This window comes from Symphalangus syndactylus, chromosome 12 (assembly GCF_028878055.3).
Source record: "Symphalangus syndactylus isolate Jambi chromosome 12, NHGRI_mSymSyn1-v2.1_pri, whole genome shotgun sequence".
Lineage (NCBI taxonomy): Eukaryota > Metazoa > Chordata > Mammalia > Primates > Hylobatidae > Symphalangus > Symphalangus syndactylus.
Window position 1 is genome coordinate 68,708,675 of NC_072441.2, and position 20,580 is coordinate 68,729,254.

Consider the following 20,580-nt stretch of genomic DNA (forward strand, 5'->3'; position numbering starts at 1 on the left):
AACAAACCAGCAATCCGGAGAGGACCCACAGTCCCTCTGAAGGAAGCTGACTGCTCCTGCAGGACCCGGAGACATTCCAAATACTGAGTGCCCCAATTGCGGAAGTGGGAAAGGGAGATCCTCCTCTCCTGAACACACACCCTCACTGGAGAAACTGCAGGAGAAGTTTCTCACCTTATTTGGAGCTGAGTCAGTTAAGACAGCCAGCAAAATACAAGGGGGGAGGAAGCAGCAGGAAAGGCCCCGGGAGCTCGCTGGTTCCCTAAGGAGGCCATTCCTGCCTGGCACCACAGGGATCCCTTGGGAGGGTGGCCTAGCCCTGCCCCCACCTGACAGCCTTCCCTCCCCACCCTGGTGGCTGAAGGCAAAAGGCATAAAATCTTGGGGGTTCTAGGGCCCCACCCACTGCTGGTTGCTCTCCATACTACCATAGCTGATGCTCTCTGGATAAGTGCCACCTCCCAGCAGGAAGCCAACTAGCACAAAAATAGAGCATTAAATCACAAAAACTGCCCGGGCACGGTGGCTTACACCTGTAATTCCAGCAATATGGGAGGCCGAGGCGGGCAGATCACAAGGTCAGGAGTTCGAGACCAGCCTGGCCAAGATGGTGAAACACTGCCTCTACTAAAAATATAAAAATTAGCCAGGCATGGTGGCACGCAGCTGTAGTCCCAGCTACTCGGGAGGCTGAGGCAGAAGAATCGCTTGAACCGGGGAGGCAGAGATTGCCGTGAGCCAAGATCGTGCCACTGCACTCCAGCCTGGGCGACAGAGTGAGACTCCATCTCAAAAAACAAACAAACAAAAATCTCCACAAAAGCTAAGAACCCTCACGGAGTCCACTGCACCCTCCTGGCACCTCCACTAGAACAGGCACTGTTATCCACGGCTGAGAGACCCATAGGCAGTTCACATCACAGGACTCTATACCGACAACCCCCCATACCAGCCCGGAGCCAGGTAGACTCGCTGGGTGGCTAGACCCAGAAGAGAGACAACAATCACTGTAGTTTGGTTCACAGGAAGCCACATCCAAAGGAAAAGGGGGAGAGTACTACATCAAGGGAATACCCCGTGAGACAAAATCTGAACAGCAGCCTTCAGCCTAGACCTTCCCTCTGACAGATAAAAGGTTAGTTATTAAATTGAGGCACCAGAAAAAGGCAAAGCCCAATGCAAGGAACTCCAAAAAATGATACAAGAAGTGAAAGGAGAAATATTCAAGGAAATAGATAGCTTAAATAAAAAACAATGAAAACTTCAGGAAACATTGGACACACTTATAGAAATGCAAAATGCTCGGGAAAGTCTCAGCTGTAGAATTGAACAAGCAGAAGAAAGAAATTCAAAGCTCTAAGACAAGGTTTTTGAATTAACCCAATCCAACAAAGACAAAGAAAAAAGAATAAGAAAATATGAACAAAGCCTCCAAGAAGTCTGGGGTTATGTTAAATGACCAAACCAAAGAATAATTGGTGTTCCTGAGGAAGAAGAAAAATCTGAAAGTTTGGAAAACATATTTGGGGGATTAATCAAGGAAAACTTCCCTGGCCTTGCTAGAGACCTAGACATCCAAATACAAGAAGCACAAAGAACACCTGGGAAGTTCATCACAAAAAGATCATCACCTAGGCCCATTGTCATCAGGTTATCTAAAGTTAAGACAAAGGAAACAATCTTAAGAAACTGTGAGACAGAAGCAGCAGGTAACCCATAAAGGAAAACTTCTCAAATTAATGTCAGATTTCTCAGCAGAAACCCTGCAAGCTAGAAGGGATTGGGGCCCTGTCTTCAGCCTCCTCAAACAGAACAATTATCAGCCAAGAATTTTGTATCCAGTGAAATTAAGATCATATATGAAGGAAAGATAGTCTTTTTCAGACAAACAAATGCTGAGAGAATTCACCACTACCAAACCACCACTACAAGAACTGCTAAAAGGAGCTCTAAATCTTGAAACAAATCTTGGAAACACATCAAAACAGAAACTCTTTAAAGCATAAATCACACAGGACCTATAAAACAAAATACAAGTTAAAAAGCAAAAACTCAAGGGAGACAGGCCAAAAATTGCACAATGAATGCAAGGGTACCTCATCTCTCAATACTAACATTGAATGTAAATGGCCTAACTGCTCCACTTAAAAGATACAGAACTGCAAAATGGGTAAGAACTCACCAAGCAACTATATGCTGCCTTAGGATACTCACCTAACACATTAAGGACTCACATAAACTTAAGGTAAAGGGGTGGAAAAAGGCATTTCATGCAAGTGGACACAAAAAGTGAGCAGGGTAGCTATTCTTATATCAGACAAAACAAACTAAAGCAACAGCGGTTAAAAGAGACAAAGAGGGACATTATATAATGGTGAAAGGCCTTGTCCAACAGGAAAATATCACAGTCCTAAACATATATGCACCTAACACTAGAGCTCTCAAATTTATAAAACAATTACTAATAGATCTAGGAAATGAGATAGACAGCAACATAATAATAATGGGAGATTTTCAGTACTCCACTGCCAGCACTAGACAGGTCGTCAAGACAAAATCAACAAAGAAATAATGGATTTAAACTATACCTTGGAACAAATGGACTTAACAGATACATACAGAACATTTCATGCAACAACCACAGAATACACATTCTATTCAAGAGCACATGGAACTTTATCCAAGATAGACCATATGATAAGCCCTAAAATGAGCCTCAATAAATTTAAGAAATTTGAAATTATATCAAGCACTCTCTCAGACCACAGTGGAATAAAACTGGAAATCAACTCCAAAAGGAACCTTCAAAACCACGCAAATACATGGAAATTAAATAACCTGCTCCTGAATGAGCATCGGGTCAAAAACAAAATCAAGATGGAAATTAAAAAATTCTTTGAACTGAACAACAGTAATGACACAACCTATCAAAACCTCTGTGATACAGCAAAGACAGTGCTAAGAGGAAAGTTCATACCCCTAAACACCTACATCAAAAAGATTGAAAGAGTACAAAGTGACACTCTAAGGTCACACCTCAAGGAACTAAAGAAACAAGGACAAACCAAACCCAAACCCAGCAGAAGAAAGGAAATAACCAAGATCAGAGCAGAACTAAATGAAATGAAACAAACAAACAAATACAAAAGATAAATGAAACAAAAAGCCAGTTCTTTGAAAAGATAAATATAATTGATAGATCATAAGCAAGATTAACCAAGAAAAGAGAGAAAATCCAAATAACCTCATTAAGAAGTGATACAGGAGACATTACAACTAACACCACTGAAATACAAAAGATCATTCAAGGCTACTATGAACACCTTCACACACATAAACTAGAAAACCTAGGAAGAGATGGATAAGTTCATGGAAAAATACAACCCTCCTAGCTTAAATCAGGAATAATTAGATACCCTGAACAGATCAATAACAAGCAGCAAGATTGAAATGGTAATTTAAAAATTACCAACAAAAAAAAGTCCAGGACCAGACAGATTTACAGCAGAATTCTACCAGACATTTAACGAACTGGTACCAATCCTTTTGACACTATTCCATGAGACAGAGAAAGAAAGAATCTTCCCTAACTCATTCTATGAAGCCAGCATCACCCTAATACCAAAATCAGGAAAGGACATAACCAAAAAAAAACTACAGACTGATATCTTTGATGAACATAGTGGCTAAAATCCTTAACAAAATACTAGCTAACCAAATCCAACAACATATCAAAAAGATAATCCACCATGATCAAGTGGGTTTCATACCAGGGAAGCAGGGATGTTTTAACATACGCAAGTCAATGTGATACACCATATAAACAGAATTAAAAACAAAAATCACATGATCGTCTCAATAGATGCAGAAAAAGCATTAGACAAAACCCAGCATCCTTTATGATTATAACTTGGCATACGAGGGACATTCCTCAATGTAACAAAAGCCATCTATGACAAACCCACAGCCAACATAATACTGAAAAGTTGAAAGCATTCCCTCTGAGAACTGGAACAAGACAAGAATGCCCACTCTCACCACTCCTCTTCAACATAGTACTGGAAGTCCTAACCAGAGCAATCAGACAAGAGGAAGAAAGAAAGGGCATCCAAATCAGTAAAGAGGAAGTCAAACTGTCCTTGTTTGCTGATGATATGATTGTTTACCTCAGAAATCCTAAAGACTCCTCCAGAAAGCTCCTAGAACTGATGAAAGAATTCAGCAAAGTTTTTGGATACAAGATTAATGTATAGAAATCAGTAGCTCTTCTATACACCAATGGCAGCCAAGCAGAGAATCAAATCAAGAACTCAACCCCTTTATGGTAGCTGCCAAAAAATAAAATACTTAGAAATATACCTAACCAAGGAGTTGAAAAACCTCTACAAGGAAAACTACAAAACACTGCTGAAAGAAATCATAGATTACACAAATAAATAGAAGAACATTCCATGATCATGGATGGGTAGAATCAATATTGTGAAAATTGCCAAAAGCAATCTACAAATTCAATGCAATCCTCATTAAAATACCACCATCATTCCTCACAGAATTAGAAAAAACAATTCTAAAATTCATATGGAACCAAAAAAGAGCCCACATAGCTAAAGCAAGACTAAGCAAAAAGAACAAATCTGGAAGCATCACACTACCTGATTTCAAACTATACTATAGGGCCATAGTCACCAAAACAGCATGGTAGTGGTATAAAAATAGGCACATAGACCAATGGAACAGAATAGAGAACTCAGAAATAAATCCAAATACTTACAGCCAACTGATCTTCAAGAAAGCAAACAAAAACATAAAGTGGGGAAAGGACACCCTTTTCAACAAATGGTGCTGGGATAATTGGCTAGCCACATGTAGGAGAATGAAATTGGATACTCATTTCTCACCTTATACAAAAATCAACTCAAGATGGATTAAGGACTTAAATCTAAGACCTGAAACTATAAAAATACTAGAAGATAACCGTGGAAAAACCCTTCTAGATATTGGCTTAGGCAAGGATTTCATGACCAAGAACTCAAAAACAAATGCAATAAAAACAAAGATAAATAGTTGGGACTTAATTAAACTAAAGAGCTTCTACATAGCAAAAGGAACAGTCAGCAGAGTAAACAGACAACCCACAGAGTGGGAGAAAATCTTCACAATCTGTACATCTGACAAAGGACTAATATTAGGAATCTACAACAAACTCAAATCAGTAAGGAAAAACAAACAATCACATCAAAAAGTGGGCGAAGAACATGAATAGACAATTCTCAAAAGAAGATATACAGATGTCCAAAAAACATGAAAAAAATGCTCAACATCACTAATGATCAGGGAAATGCAAATCAAAGCCACAATGCGATACCATCTTACTCCTGCAAGACTGGCCATAATCAAAAAATCAAAAAAGAGTAGATGTTGGCATGGATGCGGGTGATCAGGGAACACTTCCACACTGCTGGTGGGAATGTAAACTAGTACAGCCACTATGGAAAACCGTGTGAAGATTCCTTAAAGAATTAAAAGTAAAACTACCATTTGATCCAGCAGTCCCACTACTGGGTATCTGCCCAGAGGAAAAGAAGTCATTATTCAAAAAAGGTACTTGCACATGCATGTTTAAAGCAGCACAAATCCCAATTGCAAAATCGTGGAACCAACCCAAATGCTTATCAGTCAACGAGTGGATAAAGACACCGTGGTATAGATACGATGGAATACTACTCAGCCATAAAAAGGAATGAATTAATGGCATTTGCAGCGACCTGGATGAGATTGGAGACTATTATTCTAAGTGAAGTAATTTGGAACAGAAAACCAAACATCATATGTTCTCACTGATATGTGGGAGCTAAGCTATGAGGACGCAAAGGCATAAGAATGATACGGTGGACTTTGGGGACTTCGAGGGAAGTGGGGCAAGGGATAAAAGACTACAAATAGGGTGCACTATGTACTGCTCAGGTGATGGGTGCAACAAAATCTCATAAATCACCACTAAAGAACTTACTCATGTAACCAAATACCACCTGTACCTCAATAACTTATGGAAACTAAAATAAAAATAAAAATGAAACCACAATGGGATGCCACAGCACACTGATTAAAATGACAAACATTACAGAGACCACAAGTGTTGGTGATAAAGAGGAACTGTAACTCATACACTGCTAGTAAAAATACAAAATGGTATAGACACTCTGGAAAATGTTTAGCAGGTTATTTTAAAGGGAAACATATACTTACTATATGACCCAGCTTTACTCATGAGAAGTGGAAACCTAGATCCTTACAAAGGCTTCGATGCAAATGTTCATAGTGGATTTATTAATAATAGCCCCAAACCGGATGGAACTCAAATGCCCTTCAGCTGATGAATGGATAAACAAATTGTGGTATATCAATATGATGGAATATTAGTCAACAACAAAAAAGGAATGAACTACGTCCTACCGTGCTAAGTGAAAGAAACCACACACAAAAGTCTACAAACAGTATTATATTATTGTGAAATCCTAGAAAAGGTGAAACTATCGTGACAGAAGTTTGTGTGTATATGCTTTTTATAAAAAGCCAGAGGGAAGCAAAATGCATTGTGATTCTTACCCCATTTATGTATCATAGTAGAGGACCTGTACCTGTCTTGAAGATTTTGAACATGTGAACAATCAAAATGAACAATTTTCTTGTAATCACACAGTGAATGAAGTGGATGAGAAAGTTGAATTTTTTGCCATTTTGGGTCAGTGAAATGTGACTATATCATACTAAGACATTTTTTGCTGGTGATCCCAAATGGTCTCTGGAAAACCTTCCAGAAAAATAGTTCTGAAAATGATGTCCTTAGTAGTTGCATCATTGGAATAAATTTATAGCCTCCTTGAGTTAGTATTTGAAGTATACAAGTGTTTTGAGATTTCCTTTTTTTAAAAGTTTAGTTTTGCTTATGTCTTTTAAATCACTCTTTTTTCTAGACCATCACTTTGGACATTCATTGGTAACAGCCAATAATATCTGATTTTCAGATAAAGAATCCAGGGAACCAGTCTAATGGCTGCAAAGCCTTCCTGAGTATTTGCCAGGACCAACAGCCCAGCAGCCCCACAGGCAGGAGTCCCAAAAAGAAAAAGAAATAATTTTCTCATAGTCAAAACTGTCTGAAATGGACATGGGCTATCTTGAGGAAAAAGTGAATTACCCTGGTTTAAGTGGCAACTGCAGACCCCATTGGCAGGCACATACGAGAGAAGTTTTAAGCATCAGATGGGGTATTGGACTAATGCACGCATTCTGTGGACATGTAGCTGGAGCCAGGCTTCCCAAATGGGCTACAGCTGGAGCTATCCTGACCCTATCATGGAAAACTTCATCTAGCTTTGGATCTTGTGGGTATTAAGAAGATATACTTTCTGTGACACACCCTTGGAATCCAGATTTCAAGGATGGCAGTTCTTTAGCCTGTTGTTAAAGATGTATAGTGCCTCCATACAGTTCTGAAAGATACCATTCTGTATGGGTTGAAAACAGTCCCAGAGATCATTTGCAATCAAGCAAATGTGCATATTTCTGTTTGGTTCAATGCCTCCCAATACCTTTTCCCAACTCATTCTGTTTTCTGGAAAATAATTGATGAATTTAATTTGCCCTCATTATTGGTTTAAGTGAAAATGTTGTTAGATCTCAAAAGTTGAGAAACATATCTCAGGGTAAATGCTGAAAGGCATGATTCTTTATCAGAAGCACCTTGTGGCTTAAAAATATATATCCAGAACTTAGAAGAGCTAACATCGTCTTCCAAATAGCCTGGCAGAAGAGTTTGAGAAAGCAGCCCCAGAAGGTGGATTCTGGCAGAGTCTGGACTACTCTGTTCAAGATACACTCTTTAAAGAAGATGATTTATTTTACAGTTAAGCAGGGAAGGTGAAACTTATTTTTTGGACTGGGGCATGTCTATGCCTCCCTCCTTTCAAGTTGAGAGAGCATGAACATAGGTTCTATTCACTAAATTAATCCCTCTTGTAGTCCTTCCACTTATTAGTTCAGCAGATATTTAGTGAGCACCAGTGTACATAGTGCTATGGGAGGTGCAGTGAGGAACACGAATACAAGGAACATACCAACCTGGGTCTGAAAGAACTCGAAATCCCAATTTGGACAGGCAAGATGGAAAAGTAAGCAGCCACAAGGCAGTGTCTGAAGCATGCCAGTTGAATGGATTGGAAACCAGGGGCAGTGGAGGTTGAAGGAAGGAGAGCATATTTCATTTGAGCTGTTTAGGGGAAGAGTGGTTTCTGTGAGCCATACATTCCAAAGGAAGGAACGAGAGTGTTCTATTTGGCAGAAATGTCAAGGAGAATGACAGGCAATTACATTTGGCGATGAGGACATTGCTGCTGACCTTCAAGAGTAGGAATTTCAGGAGAGGATGGTACTAGAAGCCAGATTGTAGTAAGTTGCCAGTACAGGTGCATTGGAGGAAATGGAGTGGTGGTCATTCACTGGGACGTTTGATAGGGAATGGTAGGAAGTACAACAGAATCAATGAGAACTTTTTTGCCTCATAAGAAGTAAATTGTTATTTTGAAGGTAGAGGCAAATGATTATTGAAGGGGAGAGGTTAAACTTTTCTAAAAAAAGTCATTAAATTGTAGAATCCCAGAAAGTATAATGTTAATAAAGGAAAAAAACATAAGATAATTGTTAGCATTTTTGGTAAAGAAATGAACTGACATAAAATATATTTTTTGCATTTTAGATAAAAGCATTACATTAAGAAACTAAAATATTACTATTGATTAGTAATTCAAGTGAGAAGTTGAGGAGTAAAAGTAATTTCATATTTAGATTCTTGTTATTTAAAGAACGTTGGCTGGGCGTGGTGGCTCACACCTGTAATCTCAGCACTTTGGAAGGCTGAGGCAGGTGGATCACCTGAGGTCAGGAGGTCAAGACCAGCCTGGCCAACGTGGGGAAACACTGTCTCTACTAAAAATACAAAAATTAGCTGGGTGTAATGGCGGGTGCCTGTAATTCCAGATACTCAGGAGACTGAGGCAGGAGAATCGCTTGAGCCCAAGAGGCGAAGGTTGCAGTGAGCCGAGATCACGCCACAGCACTCCAGCCTGGGAGACAAGAGCAAGACTCTGTCTCAAAAAAAAAGAAAGAAAGAACATTAATGTCTTTGATCTTCTGATAGTAATTGAATGGCATTTTTCCTTACCTTCTCAATGAAACACCAAAGAATGCAAACTGCATATAAGAGCTTTTCTGGAGCTTACCTCTGTCTCATGTATTTATCAGGGCTTGTTGTGCAGACCACTGTTTTATGTCATTGATTATGTGAGTAAGAGGGAAGAAAGGAGAGTCAAGTTACACCCTTGGAAGATGAAACTTGTAATTTCCATGAAGCTTACTTTATGACAGTACAGAAGTTTTCAGGGTACTCTGTCATTCAGGAGTGAGTGAAAGTTTATCACACTTAATGACACCACTATGTAAGTTTTCAAGGGTAGAGCCGAAACACTGAGAAAATAATTGCATGTGTTATGTGATTACTAAACCTTCTGAATGTGTATTTGGTTATACTACCTCTTTGCTCTTTGAGATCAACATGAATGCCGCCTGCTCCATCAAAATGAAATGTGCCATTTAGAGGAATTGTTTCAACTGTGGGTCTCACAGGCATTGCCCTTGTCCTCCTCAGACACAGGTGTGTTTGCAGTGGTGAACAGCCATTCCTTGTCCTTGCTGGGGAAGCTGACCATCAGTGCTGCCTTTAACATTGTTTATATCTACACCTCTGAGCTTTATCCTACAGTCATCAGGTATGTGTCTCACACAGCCTCATTCTTCACACATTCTACACTTTGTCATCCATTCTTGCACCAACAGAGGTGTGGTACTCATTTCATCTACTTCTGGAGTTAGTGTGGGGCAGCAGTAATTCAGCAAGCAGTTTAGACTGAGAGCTTGCCTTTGCAGACTGCTCTCTGCCTGCTCTGCTAGGAAAATGTCACTTTATGGTGGACTGAATTCCTTAGTGTAAGTTGTAAGAAAAGTACTCTATGCTAGGCATATTCTGTCACCCAAACAGTGCACAGATGCTGTTATTATTTTGGTGAATTTTATTTATTCAGTCACCCATCCTGTATCACATCACAGACAAGGGGACAAGCTCCCTATTCTCACAGAGCCTGCATTTTAACACAAAATACACACATTTTTAAAAGGTAGTTTCATATAGTAATAAGTGAATATCAGAGTTAAACAGCAATTGTTAAAGCTGGGTTCTTAATGAATAGGATGTGTTTATATTGAAAGAATAAATATCCAGCCTAAATTTCCATTCATAGAATAAGTCTGAAAGCAAGAAATACACCCAAATTTGAAGGATGGGGGTGCAGCTGAGGCTTTGCAGAACTGCTTCTGTGGCCTGGGCAGGTATTCCCTCAGCCAGCTTTTTCTCAGTCTTTTAGAGGATCATTCCAAGCAATCCTTTTCCTTCCCTTATCCATGCAAGAAGCCTCATGGTTCTTTCTGCCTCTTAATTTAAAATTATTTTTCCTAGTAAGAGAGCAGAGTGTCTGCAATTGGCTAGTAATTTCCTAGTTGGTCCTATAACCTACTTTACCTGGCTACTGGCGATAAAACTAGGATGATGATTTTGTCCACTCTGGGACAATTTTGAGAGCAAATGTGGGTGTGAACTTTTCAACTGGGATTACAGAGTGCTGTATCCCTCTACCCAAAACCATTAATTATCATTCTCTCTCCCTCCCTCCCTCTCTCGTTCCTACCTTTTTTATGCCTGCACTCCCCATAAAGGTGTTCTTGGTTTCCTGACAGTACATGCTTAGTCAATTTCTATTTATATGCTTGACCCATTAATTGTTAATTAGTTGAGTTTAAATAAATGAGTAGCCTTTTCAGATCATAAAACCCTGGCTCTCTGTAGGAGATCTAAGGCATAAAAATCCATGAGAACTTTTAACTTAAAAATATTCACATGCTCATTTCTATATCATCCTTTGTGAATCCACTGTCCAATATGGTAGTTACTAGCTTCATGTAGCTATTTAAGTGTAAATTAATTAAAATTAAATAAATGAAACATTCAGTTCTTCATCCTTCCTGGCTGCATTTCAAGCACTTAGTAGTGCGTGTGTCTAGTGGCTTTCACATTGGACTGGGTAATTACAGAACATTCCTAGCATCTCAAGAACGTCTAGTAGGCAGCTCTAGAACCCACTGTTCTCTAGGATCCTGTGCTTCCACTTCAGGACATGTTATTCAAGGCCCACTGCTGCCCCCCAAGGGTCTCTTAATTCCTCTGCTAGAACTTACTGATGTATTTTTACTTATGCTTTTCAGGAATGTTGGGCTTGGAACTTGTTCCATGTTCTCCCGAGTTGGTGGGATTATTGCTCCCTTCATCCCCTCACTGGTTGGTTTGTACCTTCTAGTTTTGTTTTTCTTGATTCTCTGCTTTGGAAATGCTTATGCTTTTGAGTAGAAAGAGGTGATGAACAGATGTCATTTAAGAGGAGCTGACACAAATGTGAATCTTGTCCCTTTTAGATAGTACTCCATCAGGGCAGATGGACTGTTATCGAGAATTCATTTGCCTCCAGTGGGTCTGATTTTTTGTTCATCTGGATTTGTTGGAAGGTCTGCTAATGCCAGTGTGCTCCATTCCTGTCCCCATGAAAAAGTTAGTCAACTAATAACTATGTATGGCACTTCTGTGTGTTGGGCTCTATGCCAAGCACTTTCTACATATCATCACATGCAGTCCTCATAGTAACCATAAAAGAAAGGCATTGTTGTTACCCCTGTATTAAATATGAGACATGCTACAGAAAGAGGTTAAATACCTTCCCCCAAGAACACACCTCTTGGAAAATAACATTAGAGGAGAAATATGTCTCTCACTGTGTCTGTTAATACTTTTTTTGAAACTTTCCAACTTTTATAGTCAAAGAAAGGGAACCAGATTAAATGACAGCCCTAAAATCCTTCATCTTAAAATGCTCAGATTCTGTGAAAGAACACAGGGGGCCCCTATGCAAGTCTCTCCTTGGTTTGATTTGTGACTTTCCCCAGCCAAGACTTTTTGAAAGCAACTAGATTTGATGTGGGACTTGTGGACCTGTTCTGTAGACAACTGTTCATTACTTAGGCAGGGCTCTGAAATGCCATTGTAACCTTTTCATTTTCTGAGGTGCAGTACATTTCCCTTCTCAGAGTATCTCTCTGCATGTCTCATGATTAATTTTAGGTCACAAGACCCTTCTCATGAAGGAGTCATGTAGGTCTGTGTTTTATTCTGCAAAATATAGGTAATGTTAAAGATATCTGACTTTGGATAGCTCTCCTAGAACATTATAATACCCAGCACTGTGTCTCTGTTGCTTCCTACAAGGGTAGAAGAAGGGAAAGTGTGTGTTCCTCTTGTTTCAACAACAGGCCCACAGTGCTGGACATATGTTTGCATGTAGATGGCTAGAGATGAGAGATTCTCCTCCTCCCTCTTCCTCCTCATCCCTGTCTTCTGCTCGGTTCTCTCCATCTCTCCCTTCTCCTCCCCCTTCTCCCTTTTCCACCTCCTTCTCCATCATCTCTTCACTTTGAAAAATTAGGAAAAAATTGCCTGAGGGGAAATCCTAAGTAGTAGTGGACCTACCCCCAAAATTTGTTAGCCTAAACCAGAAGATCATAAAGCTTAGCAGGAATTCTAGAATGTTGATCAGCTCAGAAAAGCCCCAGAGAAGCACCCTGGAAGCAACCGTTTTTCATGTTTTCTTTGAACCTCTTTGTGATGAAATGTTTCCGTTTTCCTGAGAATATGTTTTGGATCTCTGAAACAATTGCTTGTATCACCAGCCCTTAACCATGTTCAATTTAAAAGTTTATAAGCCATATGTATGTCGTAGGGTTGGTTTTTTAAAAGAGTTTTTCCACCTTTAATCCCTGGAACTCTCAGTTACAGTATTAAGGTATATAGGATGGTTTGGTCAATTCCAGGATTAAGAACTTTAAAGTTCATCATCAGCAAGTATTTTGGGATGCCTCTGTGCAAAGTGTGCTCACCTGGAATGGAAGCTGAACTACAAGATGTCCCGTCAACTCTGGCCGCATAGGCCTGCCTGCTCGGAGGCAACCTGGCCTCTTCTCCTACAGTACCCACCCTAGACATGAAATTGCTGCTTCTGATCTACAGACTAGTGCTGTCCTTTTATTTACTCAGTCCCATCTCTACATGCCTGAGGAGTCATTCTCTGATTTCCCAGGATAATTCTTTATATGGAAAGAAGTGGCTTATAGTGTAGTCTAGTGCGAGGTCATGAACTGGGTGGTAAACATGACAGTTTTGCAGTCATGAGACTGCTTGTGTTACATGCTAAGGAAACTAATCCTCTGGTTTATTTTCATTCCACTCCCCACCTCTGCAGAAATATGTGCAATGGTCTTTACCATTCATTGTCTTTGGAGCCACCGGCCTGACCTCCGGCCTCCTGAGTTTGTTATTGCCAGAGACCCTTAACAGTCCGCTGCTAGAAACATTCTCTGACCTTCAGGTGTATTCGTATCGCAGGCTGGGAGAAGAAGCATTATCTTTACAGGCCTTGGACCCTCCACAGGTGTGATATTTTTCTTAATTATTATACCACTTGGATAGTGGCAGTTATTGAAAAAAAGAAGGTTTGCGTTAAATTAAATAGAACTGAGTAAAACTGCTGGAAAACAAAAGTGGGATCTAACAGCAGCTGATTTTCAGAGAAATAAGGATGATTGATGATTCATTAGCTTTCCTAGAATATTTTAGGGGCTATTTCTTGGGGGAATGGATGTTATATAAATACATTTGTCAGTTGAATAGCTAGATGGTAGTTTCCATTTCAGAAATGTCATGACATCATTTCACTGCCCTTTTCTTCTTTCCTGTTTCAGTGTGTGGACAAGGAGAGCTCTTTAGGGAGCGAGAGTGAGGAAGAGGAAGAATTTTACGATGCAGATGAAGAGACTCAGATGATCAAGTGAAGAGCCCCAGATTCCCCCTAAGAAGCAAAGGATCGTCTTTTATGCCTCTGGCTAAGGCAGGTTCTTCCATGAATCTTAAGAGAGTTGTAAAAATAGAGGCTTGGCTTGAACGTACATAGGTGGTACCTGGCATGGACTGATGTTTTTAGGCACAAAAGTTGGAGAAGAGATTTCATGAGAGACATCATCACTGCATTGAGAGAATAGTTGTTAATCTGTTTAGAATTTAAGTTCTGCTCAGAATCATAACATTTGGCAGAATAGCCCAAACTCACATTCCAAAGTGGTAAGCTCATTTGTTTCTAGAGATTTCATCATGTCACTTTTCCTTCATCATGATCTAAATAAAGGCAGATATGTAAAATTTCTCACTATTTTGGTGGGGTAAGATAAGCCATTATTAATATTTAATCTTTATACCATGTTGGACATTTGCCCCTATCAGTTGCTGCTCAGGAATCTTCTGGTACAGGTTAACATCAGCATTTTAATTTTGTGTCCAGGGAAAAGCACTCAGAGGTCATCTGTGTGTCCCGAGACCCTCCAGCTTTTCCTCAGCTGATGAAATATGAGTCCTCAGCTTGGTTCCCAGCCTGCGGGTTGACTTGGGCTCCTGGTGCCTTGAGTCCCACAGATGATTCATTAGGAAAAGCCAGATGTACCAAAGCAGTTTATTCAGAGTCAAGGGTGTAGCTCTGGCTGCCTGTCAGCTCCCTTGGATACTATATTGTGTGATTTCTTCCTTTCCCATTAATATGCACGTCCAGAAAAATTTCCATCTGAGATTCTAGTACTTCAAAATCATGTATAGTAAATGAGAAAGCTTTAAGTAGAGGGCAGTTAAACAGTGACATGTTGAGCACCTGGAGGAAAAAAAAGGTGCAGTTTTTAATAAGAGAGAAAATGAAATTATCTTTGATAAATTTTTATTTGTTTTGCTTTCAGCATTGTGCCATGAGGGATTTGGACAATATTTAAGAACTTCTTGTCCTAGATCAGCCCCAACCTGTTTAATCAGAATGGAAGGTTCAGTAATTTCATGGGAAACGTTGGTTTTTCATTAAGTGCTACCAACTTTCAAGTGAATCTGAAATTTGATTTCCTAAAATCGTGTCTTGAAAACATGTTTTCTGATGAAACTTGAATACTATCTCAAATAGGAATATAAACCTGGAGTCAACAAGCTTAGGCAGTATTGATTTAGGTCACTTTCCCAGTGAGGAAAATTTCTGCGTTTTCAGAATTTCCATTTCTACCAACCTCTTGGAGAAAAAGAAATTGAATTAGAGGTAAACAGAAGACGTCACTGGGGCTGCTTCTGGAAGTGCTGGAAGCATCACCCCAATTGGCTCTAAATACTGTCATGTTTTCTTGCACACTGACTTCTGGTTTCCACTGTATCAGTATGTACCTTTGTAATTGTTATTTTTATGTCTTTTATGCCCTTGATTATTAATTGGGCTCTTCATAAACAGAGGCCATCTCTACTACTATTTATTTTTCCCTGCTGTGCCCAGAACATTGGCCTAGACACAGTAAGGACCTAGTAAATATTACTGTTTCTAGCCATCAGGGAGATTGTGGAACTCCTCCCAGTATAGTTTTTACAAACACCAAGCAAATCTGACCCAAACTCCCAAATTGTCAAATCCTGCTTAACTTCCTCTGGAAAATGGACCCCTTCTCAACATCAGAATAGGAAGAGAGGAAGAACTTACAAAGACACTTAAAAGTTATTCTTAAGTGGTGGTTGGGCATTTAAAACAATGAACTAACATATATATAATTTTCGATTAGTTGGAGCTTTCTTTGTATTATAAGAGTAATATATCTCATTACAGAAAATTTGGAAACTATAAATTTAGAAATGTATCACCCATACATCCAACATCGAGAGAAAACCAGTGTTACGACTTTGTTCCATTTGAAGACCAATTGGGAGTCCATCTCTCTATTGCCACTGGGTTCAATTGCCTCTGGCTAATAGAGTTCAATTAGTTCTATCCATGGGTTTCCTTTCTTAGCTGTGGGGTGGAAGATAGGAGGGAGAGATCTACAATTCGAATACATGTTACTTAATAAGGCTAGGCTGTCCATCAGTTGCTTATTTCAGATGTGTCACTAGATTTTCTTTCTAGATGGTCCTTGAGCAAAACTTAATAATTACTGTTTTTTATTTCCACTGCCTTTATAAAATCAAAATTTCCTCCTTTTGATAAAAACTGTTGAATACTATTGATGTAGAGAATGTGTATTTGTGTATATTTGCATTGATTAAATTATTGGAAAACTTTTCATTGACAGGTAATCTATTTTGATTGTGCAGATGGTTTGTAAAAAGTATCCTGTTTTTTTAATTCTATTCAAAATTAAAAATTTTTTCTCCTAAAATAAAGCAAGAAAAATAAATGTAAGATATATAAGAAACCCCAGAGTTTCCAGGGTGAAAGTTCTCATTAGCAGCTTGTCCAAAATATTTACACCACACAAATATTTTGAAAGAAACCATGTTGAAATTTTCTGATTTTGTGAGTTACAACCACATCCCAGTAAGACCAATACTTGTTATTTGGCTACTTTCAAGCAATGCAGATATTCTTTGGTATTTAAAAATGAGCAAATAAACAAAATGAGGCAAATAAATGAAGAAAATGAGTTTCTGAGACACTGCTTAGGTGACCATAAATCGGACAGATATTTTTATGGTGGGCAAATTGATGAAGATACTTTTAGTAGGTGATTTATATTCATAACAAATACATATTGAAATAATTGTCACTAGTGTATCAGAATTAAAAACCAGCCTCACATTAGGACTTCTCCATACAAATTCTTTATCATTGGTTCTTAAATTGGAAAAATATCTATAAATGATTACATTTTTAAACTAAATAAAATTCAGATATTTTGGCTTCTTGTGAATTTAATAAAGAATCATAAAACATAGGCCTTTTTTTTGTTCTCCAAGAATGTCTCAAAATCTACAGTAGTAGCTTTGACAAGTTGGGCAAATGCAGAACCTGCTAGTAAAGTTAAGTAATATGTGGGACAGGAGTTGTAGCAAAGTTGTAGACTGATGGACACAAAAGTTAACTATCAAAATACTTTTAGAATGAAGAATATGCAAAGACAATGCATTGTGGAAAATCCGTCAATGTAGTACATCAAAGGAGAAAGAGCTTATGATTACCTCAATAGAAAAATAAACATTATTTGACAAAATTAAACATCCATTCAAAATAAAAGCTATTAGCAGAGTAGGAATAAAAGGATGCTTCCTTAATAAAATAAGAGATACTATAGTAGATATGGTAAATTGGCACACAGCATCTCTTCACCTTCCTGGTACCTTGGCCTTCAGCCTTTTTTTTTTTTTATCATAACCTACAGTAAGAAATGCATTTTACATATTCATCGTGTCATACTTCCCCACTTACAAATATATATGTACATATAAAATATCTATGAATCATTAAAAATGTGTATATTTTATGCAATAATACTTAATCTTGCTAGGCATACTGATAACTTATGTTCTATTTCACTTTTTAAAATGCCATTTATGACTCAATAAATGGATATCATGACCCGCTAATAGGTTGCAACCCATAGTTTGAAATCCACTGCTCTACTCTATCTTCTTATACTACAGAAGCTTTAAAGCTTCTGAATTTCTTGCAGATAAGTTTACCCCTTGCAGCCAGGTGCAGTTTGGTTTCCTTCAGTCAGATACAAATGGAGCTTGGAAGGTAGAAGCAAGGTGGAGGCCATACTTTTGATGAGTCTGCTTTTTTCTGCTCAGATTCACAGTGGTGGAGCCATTTGGTTTCTCTGAGGCAGTATCAGCCAGAGATATTGTCAGTTGGGCAATATTGATTAAAATCTTAACAAGATTTTTTAATAAACCTGCAATAATACTTCTGGTATTCAAATGGAAAAGCAAAGATCCAAAAATATTCAAGACAATTATGATAAAGAAGAACAAACAGAAGGGACTTGACTTTCTAGATATAAAAACTTATGAAGCTGTATTATTGGTCAGCAGTAGACAAATAGGTCAATAGGACATAACAGATTTGTTAAAGATAGCATGACATATTAGAAGAAAAAGTGAACAATTGAATTATTGATACTAAATCTTCTCCCCATAATAAAAATAAATTCCAAATAGATTGAAGTCCTCAATGAAAAACAACAAAACTTTAAAACTATTTGAAAGTTATAGAATATTCTTATGACCTTGGAGGATGGATAGATTTATCAGACAAGAACTGAAAATCATAAATTATTTTTTAATCGATATATTAGACTTGATCTAAATTCAAAACTTGTTTCTGTGTGACTGAACATGCTACAAAGTTAAAAGGAAAGCAGCCTGGGCGCAGTGGCTAGTGCCTGTAATCCCAGCACTTTGGGAGACCAAGGTGGGCAAATCACCTGAGGTCAGGAGTTTGAGACCAGCCTGGCCAACATGGTGAAACCCCATCTCTACTAAAAATACAAAAAAAAGTTAGCCAGGTGTGGTGGCACGTACCTGTAATCCCAGCTACTCAAGAGGCTGTGGCCAGAGAATCGCCTCAACCGGGGAGGCGGAGGTTGCAGTGAGCCAAGATCACACTGCTGCACTATAGCCTGGGCAACAAGGCAAGACTCCATCTTAAAAAAAAAAAAAAGAAAGAAAGCAATAGATTAGGGCAACATTTATAAGCAATAAGGATTAATATCCAGACTATATAAAGTTACTGCAAATCAGTGATAAAAGTAATAAACTTTACAAAAACTATGATTAGGCAATTCACAATTCACAGATGAAAAGATGCTCAACCTCACTACAGGATCAGGGAAATGCAAACTGAAACCACATGAAGATATCTTTAAAAATCCATTAGATTGGGAAAATAAAAGAATATCAAATGTTAAAGCTATGAAGAAAAAGGAATTTAGTGACATCCTGATGGAAGCATAAATTTATTCATCAACTAGGTTGTCATTAGCGAGTGAGGCTGAAAATGTACATAGTCTAGGATTCAGAAATTCTGCTTCTATGTATATATCATGGAGGAGTGTTTCAGAAAATTTTACTGTAACCCACTGTAAAGAAAATGTTTTATACTGTGACACACAGTACACACACCTACATACATACCCATATATGTGTGTGCGTGTGTATATATATATATACACACACACATATATATATAATTGAAATGGTGTTATAAAACAATACCTTCCCTTAATATCTGCACTGCATTATATTTTCTGTTTTATTTCATTTCATAAAGAATACTAGTGAAGACACACAAAAATGATTTCACAGTTTTGAATGGATCAAAACATGCAGTTGGAAAAAGTGAAACATACTACCCTTAATATTTGCCTTGGTACTTGCCTGATATACATGTGTTCAAGAGATTTTTACAGAATGTTCATTGTAGCATTATTAGTTGTAATAAAACAATGGAGGTAAATACCTTCAGTAGGGAAATGTATGTATATAATTTCATATGCATAGGATGAAGTAAAAACATTGTTCTATGATTTAAGTGGTTGGATCTCAATAATGTTGAACAAAATGTTGGCAAATTTTTATTGGATCAAAGTCCTTTCATGCTTAAATTTTCCAGTGAATGATTGGAGTACTTGCTAATTAAAAGGATTTAAATGCTTTTCATGTCATACTTTAAAGTCAAGACTATTGATATTCTGTTACGAAAATATAGAAATCTCACTCTTACTCCTCCCAGATGAAGAATTATCCCTCTTCCCTATGGAGAAAGTCTATAAACTTGCCCACCTGCAAGTCTCAATTTCTCTTGAGAAAGAGCTTTGCATTTGTGGAAACATTTAGACAACTTTTCAGCCAAGACTCTAGAGCTGTCTTATAAAGCTTAGATAACATATTTATTGAAAAATGTGAAGGGCAGATGTAGCTAAATTAGTATTAAAAGAACTTCAGTCTAGACCCTGCAGAACAATTGTTTTTGAATAGAATTGATTGATAGAGTTGCTTTGCTTCAAAATATAACTTTAAGAAATGGAATAAAATGATTGTGCATGAATGTAAAAGCACACAGTCAACTTGGAGGACTTTAATTAATGAGTGATTTACCAGTATGTGTGCAGAGCTTCTAGAAACCATGGAAGATAAAGCATTATGCAAAAGGAAGCCATTAATAGAGTCTGTAAAGGTCAGCCTTGTGGAGCACAGCACCACAGGAGGAGTGGATCCAGAGAGGCAGAGGCAAACAGAAGATATTCACTCACCACTGGGAAACCCTTAAAGATTGGTGAATATCTGTCACATCAGATGATTACAGCTTTAGAAGCATTCAAGCTAAGCAGTTCTTGGTGATGATAATACAACAGATTAATTTGCTTCCTGGAGTCACTTTTATAGATGCATGTCACCATATCAGTGTAAAAGAAGAAGGACTACAACATGCCTTACACTGTCTACAACTAGTGTGTGATTTGCCAAACAACTCCCTTTGCCCTCTAATGCTTTCAGTGGGTACTGAATGACCTGAGGACTACATCAAA

At 38.2% G+C, this 20,580-nt stretch overlaps 1 protein-coding gene across 4 annotated transcripts in view; it reads left to right on the plus strand.

Moving 5' to 3' along the window:
- The window catches only part of SLC22A15 (solute carrier family 22 member 15), a 91,196-nt gene extending 71,490 nt beyond the window's left edge, over nucleotides 1-19,706 (plus strand). For 3 of the 4 annotated variants that reach the window (XM_063624651.1, XM_063624650.1, XM_063624653.1), the window contains 4 exons: nucleotides 9,704-9,824; nucleotides 11,371-11,443; nucleotides 13,452-13,640; nucleotides 13,951-19,706. In XM_063624651.1, coding sequence (XP_063480721.1) covers nucleotides 9,704-9,824; nucleotides 11,371-11,443; nucleotides 13,452-13,640; nucleotides 13,951-14,040 — 473 coding nt within the window. In that variant the 3' untranslated portion in view covers nucleotides 14,041-19,706. Of the gene's footprint in view, nucleotides 1-9,703; nucleotides 9,825-11,370; nucleotides 11,448-13,451; nucleotides 13,641-13,950 lie in introns of those variants that run through there. The other variant, XM_063624652.1, reaches the window with a different exon arrangement.
- Nucleotides 19,707-20,580: the final 874 nt, after the last annotated feature.